The following is a 7,784-nucleotide window of genomic DNA, read 5'->3' on the forward strand; positions in this document are numbered from 1 at the left end:
CTAATGAAGTTAATTTTGTGTTGTAGATGTTGGTATATTTTTCTACATACTTGGTCAAATTTAAAGAGGTTTAACTTAAGGCAAACCTAGAACTTCGAATATGTTGGAACATAGTCAGTTTCAGTCCCAGCATATTATAGGACCATACATCAGAATCGCTGGAGTTGGAACAAAAGACTTTTCTTACTCTTCTGCCCCATCTGCTGGGTAACAACAGGGCCCACATATTCCATCTCTAGGCTGGCAATGTCATTGTTGCTTGAATTTCCACACGGCGGCCCTTGTTGCACACACAAGTGGCATTTGACAGGACTGGGTTGCCGCAATTATATGCAACCATGACAACACGGCACAGGGTTCCATCAAATCAACCAGTAGATCAGCTGTATTTCCATGACCGCAGCAATTTCTTAGCCGCAAGAAGAAAAATACGTTCGCGTGCTTGGAGGTGCGCAGACAATATATGTATGAATTTTTGTAGGGAATATGACAGGCTGTGCAACAATTCCTATATGTATGAATTTTTGTTGCCTAGCTAGTTTCTTTGGCATGCTCAACTTTGTTCATGAGAGATTGGTCAACTTGCAGGAGAGATGTTGCTGTAAACTAAAATTGTATTTCAATGAACAAAGTGATGAAATTGGGGAGTTGAGTCCGTTTCAAGAAAAAATAAAAAGTGGGGAGCTGAGTTGTGCTTCTGTTATCCAGCAAAACAAAAACAAAAAACTTGCCTTATCTGTCGCACCGGAATCAGAATGTTTATCAGCAACAATGCTCATCCATAATGCATGTTACTGACAGCAGAATGAAATACAATTTTTCTCTAAAAATGTTACTTAACAAGAAAAAGGCGGCCTTTTGTCACCTCTCACAAACTTGTTTGTATCAAGAATTTACTGTTGAAGCAATATTTTCCATCAGAATTTATCAAGAGCAGGGAACAAACAAATAAACTGATGTAACATTTCAAACTTATTTAAAGTTGCTCCGCACAGCAACCAAGGCAGTTTGTACAAAGCCTTTCTACTGGGTTGGTACTGTTACAACCGTAACTTTTACAGTGCATTACTCCATGATACATACATATACATGCATAAATTATAGTACCACACATTGTATATATACCTCACACATCGTCTTCCTCTGACACCACACTCAATTCCTCCTCCGAGACAGCCGACAGCTCGGAAGTGAACTGGTAAGAGTCCTCGACATGGATGTGCCCTTCGTCGCAGAAAAACGGCCTCGAAGGCATCTGTAGGCCATCAACCCCAGCCTCCAGGATCTCAATGACCTCACTCATCGTCGGCCGATCACGAGATCTCATCTGAATACACCACAATCCGACAACGCATAGCTTCTTCTCTAGCTCATGCATGTCAACAACAACATCAGATATCTCGCCCGCTTCTTCCTGAGTCAGCCGGTCGTACACCCATGAAGGGTAGTACGCCTGGCTTGAGGACCCCATGTTTGGATCAGCATTCCTTCTCCCGCCGGCCATCTCCAGCAGCAACATCCCGAAGCTGTACACATCAGACTTGCTGGATATGACGCCGAAGCTCCGGGATATCATCTCAGGGGCTATGTAGCCGACGGTTCCCCGCATGGCGCTCAAAGGCACGAAACTGTCGCCCCTCGGGTACAGTTTGGCGAGTCCGAAATCGGCGACCTTCGGGACGAAATTGCTGTCGAGAAGGATGTTGTGCGGCTTGATATCAAAGTGTAGAATCTGCATGTCGCACCCCTGGTGTAGGTAGTTGATCCCCCTGGCAATGCCTAGAGCGATCTCGTTGAGCTTGTCCCATGAGAAGCTCTTCTCGGTAGAGAAGATGTACTTGTCCAGAGAACCATTGGGCATGTACTCGTAGAGTAAGGCCCTTCGCATTTCCTCCGAGCAGAACCCCACTAAACGCACCACGTTGACATGGTGGATCCTGCCGATGGTGGAGACCTCGCTGATGAAATCTTCACCATTGCAGTTGGAGTTGCCCTCTAGCATCTTCACGGCGACATGGACATCGCCTGGGAGTAGCACGCCCTTGTACACGGTACCATAGCCCCCTTGGCCCAATTTATCTCTGAAATGGCTTGTGACTGCAACTATATCTGTGTAGGAGTACCTCGCCGGGCCAATCATTTGTTGAATCCTGAGGAACTTCTCAACTGCATCAATTATGATCCTTGTTTTCATGTACTTGTAGGCTAGGAATATCCATACAGCCAGGGGTGCCAACAAGAACCTGCACAGTACTGCACAACAAGTCGACAGATACGGACATAAGTTAAAAGAATGTAAATTCTCTTTTTCGAAAGTAAAATGCGTATACAATTCTCACGTACCAAAAAAGAACTTGGGGATAGCAATAGCAGATACTATGGTTGCAACAATCAAAACCAACTTTGCTGTGTGGATGTGATCGTTACCGTCCTGAGTCACGCATTCTAAGAAGTGCACCTCACTCCAGAAAATAGCATGAGTCCAATTAATAATGCTTGTGCCAGATATTTGCTCCTTGAAGTAGCTGCAAATCATGCAATTGTAAATAAATTATAATGCAGGCTGCCACCGTCAGGTTGGCTTAAGAGGTGAGAAAATAAAGTCAGGAGGAAATGGAAGGGTGATTACCTGATTGAATTGTTGAGGCATAAATTGATGTTCTTTCTTAACAACTCAGATGCAGAAGGTTCCGAGTAAACCGGGACAGGAAACTGGACAGTAAACCCCTTAGAAATGTGTTGTGTGATATCTGCATAATTACTTGCATTCTGTAGCTGTCCCCAATCAGAAGGATACTCGTTACCAAATGGAATCTTGGCCAGGTATCCACAATAAGGTTCAAGAAGTGCAACCACACATGAACCAGACACCCAGACATAAACATATGAATTGTTGGCACTCAGGCAAGCAACGGGCTTGTATCTACTATTATCTGTTACTGCTCGTGAACAATTACAAAAACATGCTTCTGGTATTGAACTTTGAGTGAGCAAATAACGAAAGCCAGGTGGTGAAACTGAATCAGTGTCGCCGTAATATCCAAAGTAAGGAATGTGATTCCACAGTGGAAGAGGGCAGCTGCTACTGGTATTGAAGTTGGTATCCATGACCCAGAAGTAGGAACCAGCGTAGTTGATGGCAGTCACATAGTATGTTCCCGTGTTGATGTGAATTGTAGCCTTGCTACTGGTGCAACCCAGCTCGTATTCTTCAACACCACACTCACGAGGATCACCTCGCCGACGGAAAGGATATGATATGTCTCGGAGATGTCCACAGGAAAACAGTGGGCATCCATCACCTCCTCCCTGGACATGATAATCTGCTACAAAAACAGCAACAAGGGAGAAGACAGTGAAGGATTGTAGGGTAATAGAATGATGAAATGCACCAGGGTTCCCCATGAAAGCTTCACAGATGCACTAGGGACTTGATATCCTGGTTTGTTCTGTTAAGAGTACTAAGGAGGGGAAGGGATCGACATCAACTAGTTGATCATATCCAGCTGTATATACTAATATGACTTCATTGGTATATACACGACATGTGAAAGAGGAATATATTCTCTCGATTGTGTGGCTAGGAACAGAAGACGACCCAGTCGGAGTGTTCTGTTAAGTAGAGGAAGATATTTCTCTCCCATTGTGTAGCTAGGAACAAAAGACGACTCGAGGCTTGAAGTCTTCTGTCCCATGACAATGACAGTATCAAAGAATTTCCACGAAATGCAAAATGCCAATCAAAACATATTTATTGCTCATGCAACAAGGGACTGGACAGAAGCAAATCTGCAATCACACTCAAACCACTAGAACACGGCAGGTGTTAGCATTTGAAATTTACTCCTCAGGCTCAACTCTGACTGCTTTTGGTTTTGGCTACTTGCCACATCTTCTCCCTCTCGGTTGCAGAAGCACAGAAAGATGAGTAAATTACTTGTCATAGCCCTCCTGCTGCTGCCTCTGATCAACCACGGAATCTACTTGGCCACGGCATGGGATGATCAAGATTTCTTCAAATACTGCCCACCTTCCAATTGCAGCCAACATGGCCCAATGATCAGGTACCCTTCTTGCCTTGAGTCCAGCAATACATCAGCAGCAGCATGTGGATGTAGTGGCACGGATCGATTAACCTTGAAGTTAGCATGCTCTGGTCAAGACACCATCCTAGTTCACCCAGTTCTTGGCTCATACAGTGTCAGTGCCATAGATTACAGACGTTCTTCGATGAAGCTCATCCCGCTTGTAGACCCCTGTTTGATGCTACAGCAGAAGCTCGCCATCTCCAGAAGCTGGTCGCCTCGGCCAGTTGATGGTATCGACGGCATGCAGCTGCCAGATCGACAGTTCTCAATTTGGTCATATAGGTATGCAAGCCTGGTATGCTGTTCAAGCGAGTTCACACCTGCTGCTGCCGATGCCCATAGCATTGCAGGCCCAGTCTCCTGCCTTAGCAACACAACCCACTTCTTGTATTTGGTGGATGGTTATGAAGACATGTCCATTCTTCCATTGGACTGCAAGGTTTTCCCAGTCTCAGATGGCGTCGGTGGCCGCCTGATACCCATGTATAAATTTGGGGACCCAATGTCAGACACATTCTTCTCACTGTCCTTCAAGGAAAGCGCAGAAAGAATGCTCAGTTTTGCTGAGACGACAGTGTATTGGTATGGTTTCAGATGCAGGCAATGTGAACTCAGTGGGCAACGCTGCGCGTTCAGCTCACAAAGGAATGAACAATTCTGCATACCTGACCCTCATGGTATGATCAGTTATAACAGTCAAAACCATATATTAAGATTTTAGTTCACAATTTACTCATTCTACAGTTCCATGTGTTCGAATCTCCATGAGACTTTCTGTCAACTAATTTTCTTTCAAAAATAGGATCACAAATCCTGCTCGAGCAATCAAACTGAAGGACCCAGTAGAAAAATGTGAGAAATAATTAACCAGGGAAAAAATAAGTTTTTCTCATCTTTCAGACACTACTGGCCTTAAATAATCCAGAACTCTCACCGTTTATTCTACAATTTTCTTTGCAACACTCAATTAGCATGCATGGCTGCACATGCTGCTACAGTTGAGCAGCTCCACCAGCATGCCTACGCCGGCAGGGGGCGACGAGAAGCTGGGATTGATGGAATTTGGGCATGTTTAGAGGGAGCGGTGAACTAGCTAGGCATTTTGGGGAAATGAATCGGGGAGGCATAAATAGCGTCGTGAATTTGTTCCTCATATATTAGGGCAGTGTACTGCAGCCATGGTATACAGCACCCAATTTGTCTGTTCTATAACTTTTTCTAAATATAATTTCTTTCTGCTTATCTCATTCTCTTTCTTGGTATTTGCAGGTTCACGTATGAAAGTCATTGCAGGTACTGCTCCAACCAAGTCTTTTTAGCTTCAACATATAAAGGAAAAAATAAAAGTTTTCTGTTGTACAAATTCTTATTGCTGGTTACTCTGACTCTTAATATCCTCTTATCATAACAAATACTCCCTCCATTCCTAAATATTTGTCCTTTTAGAGATTTCAAATGGACTATCACATACGGATGTATATAGACATATTTTAGAGTGTAGATTCACTCATTTTGCTCCGTATGTAATCACTTATTGAAATCTCTAGAAAGACAAATATTTAGGAACGGAGGGAGTAGTACTAAATAACGGCTTTTAAGTCCTGGTGCAATATGCTGATGACGTATTGTTTGCTTATTCAGCTACATCATCGGTGGCTGCATTTGTTGTTCTTTTGGTGACGGTGGCCACTGTGCTTTATCTTTCACTCAAGACAAGATATAATGCAGAGATACATATGAAGGTTGAGATGTTTCTCAAGACATATGGAACATCAAAACCAACAAGGTACACTTTCTCTGAAGTTAAGAAGATGGCAAGACGGTTTAAGGAAAAAGTAGGGCAGGGAGGATTTGGAAGTGTGTACAAAGGCGAGCTACCAAATGGAGTGCCTGTGGCAGTCAAGATGCTAGAGAACTCTGCAGGAGAGGGAGAATCGTTCATCAATGAAGTTGCAACCATCGGACTAATCCACCATGCCAATATTGTCCGCCTCCTGGGATTTTGTTCTGAAGGAATGAGGCGGGCGCTTATTTATGAATTCATGCCTAACGAGTCACTGGAGAAATACATATTCTCTGATGACTCTAATATTTTTCAGAATCTTCTAGTACCAGACAAGCTGCTAAATATTGCTTTAGGCATCGCCCGAGGAATGGAGTACTTGCATCAAGGGTGCAACCAACGCATCCTCCACTTTGACATTAAGCCTCACAATATCCTGCTGGACTACAACTTCAATCCAAAGATCTCAGATTTTGGCCTGGCGAAGCTGTGTGCAAGGGACCAAAGCATCGTCACCTTAACAGCAGCAAGAGGCACAATGGGGTATATTGCACCAGAGCTATACTCTCGGAACTTTGGGGGAGTTTCGTACAAGTCAGACGTGTACAGTTTCGGCATGCTGGTGCTAGAAATGGTGAGCGGGAGGAGGAATGCAGACCCAAGAATCGGGAGCCAGGATGATGTTTACCTCCCAAAGTGGATCTACGAGAAAGTGATCAATGGGGAGGAGTTGGCTCTTACCTTGGAAGCAACTCAAGAAGAGAAAGATAAGGTGAGGCAGCTGGCAATGGTTGCACTGTGGTGTATCCAGTGGAACCCAAGAAACCGACCGTCGATGACGAAGGTTGTTAACATGCTAACAGGGAGGCTTCAGAGCCTGCAGATGCCTCCGAAGCCTTTTGTCTCATATGAAAACGAACTTATGCCATAAATCAAAACAGGGACTACCATAGTCTGGCAACATTCAAGGTTGTACTTTGTGTACGCATGTGTTGTAACAATAGCAACCACTGTATTTTGATGCTTTCAGTCCATTAGGTCTGAAGATGTATGAATAATCACCGGTCACTAGTCACTACCATGTAATAGTGCTACTAGTTGTTTGCAAGATGCTACTACAATCTACTTACATATTTATGTCCAAAAACTTGCAATAGAGCTGTGTACAACACAATAATAATCTGTCGATTGCCTTACTCGGTTGTTGCAAAGAGAGTAAACAAAGAGAGTTGTTGCAAAACGGAGGAGTAAACAAAGGTATGTACAAAATATATATATATATATATATATATATATGTAGAAAAATAATGAAACGGAGGAGAATAAACAAAGAGAGTTGTTGCAAAACGAGAAACAAAGAGACAAAACCAAAGGAAAAATGAAGGAAAAGGAAAAAAGGAAAGAAAAGAAACAGTGAAAACTGAGAAACAAATAAAGAAAACTGAAGAAAAACAACGAAAAAAGAAAGAAAAGAGAAAAGACAGTAAAACCAGAGAGAAAACAAAGGAAACCCCGTGAGAAAACAGAGAAAAAAACTAGAAACCGGTGGAAAAAACCGCCTCCATTTGCCCCAAAGTACGTCTTGCTCCGACTAGTTATCACAAACTGGACGTGGCCGTAATGGCTAGCAGCGTGGGTGCTCGCCTAGTATACCAGGGTTTGATCCCTACAGGTCCCCTTTTCCTTTCCTTCTCTATTTATTCTCACTGTATGTAAATGCGAGATATAGTCTCCGCTTGAAGCCACAACCAACCCTTCTGAGCTCTGACTTTGCTCATTTCTCTTAAAACTTCTTTTTTTAACTCGCTGTGTCAAAACACACATCTTCGCCCTACCCTGGCATCCCTGTCTGCCCTCATCACTGCCGTCGTCCACCTCCATGATCCATCGACCGGCATAAGCCGAATCATAGC

The 7,784-nt window shown here is 43.6% G+C and overlaps 2 protein-coding genes across 2 annotated transcripts; one reads left to right on the top strand and one right to left on the bottom strand.

Annotated features, from left to right (window-relative positions):
* Positions 1 to 941: 941 nt before the first annotated feature.
* LOC125530274 (LEAF RUST 10 DISEASE-RESISTANCE LOCUS RECEPTOR-LIKE PROTEIN KINASE-like 2.4) lies at positions 942 to 3,558 on the bottom strand. The gene is made up of 3 exons (XM_048694665.1): positions 2,630 to 3,558; positions 2,344 to 2,525; positions 942 to 2,253 (listed from the first exon to the last, which is right to left on the bottom strand). The coding sequence occupies exons 1-3, from the start codon at positions 3,403 to 3,405 to the stop codon at positions 1,127 to 1,129; spliced, it is 2,085 nt and encodes a 694-aa protein (XP_048550622.1). The 5' UTR covers positions 3,406 to 3,558; the 3' UTR covers positions 942 to 1,126.
* A 215-nt stretch (positions 3,559 to 3,773) lies between these two features.
* On the top strand, positions 3,774 to 7,002 carry LOC125530275 (rust resistance kinase Lr10-like). The gene is made up of 3 exons (XM_048694666.1): positions 3,774 to 4,765; positions 5,358 to 5,381; positions 5,730 to 7,002. Exons 1-3 carry the CDS (start codon positions 3,925 to 3,927, stop codon positions 6,800 to 6,802), a joined length of 1,938 nt encoding a protein of 645 aa, XP_048550623.1. The 5' UTR covers positions 3,774 to 3,924; the 3' UTR covers positions 6,803 to 7,002.
* Positions 7,003 to 7,784: the final 782 nt, after the last annotated feature.

This window comes from Triticum urartu, unplaced genomic scaffold (genome assembly GCF_003073215.2).
Source record: "Triticum urartu cultivar G1812 unplaced genomic scaffold, Tu2.1 TuUngrouped_contig_6195, whole genome shotgun sequence".
Taxonomy (NCBI): Eukaryota; Viridiplantae; Streptophyta; class Magnoliopsida; order Poales; family Poaceae; genus Triticum; species Triticum urartu.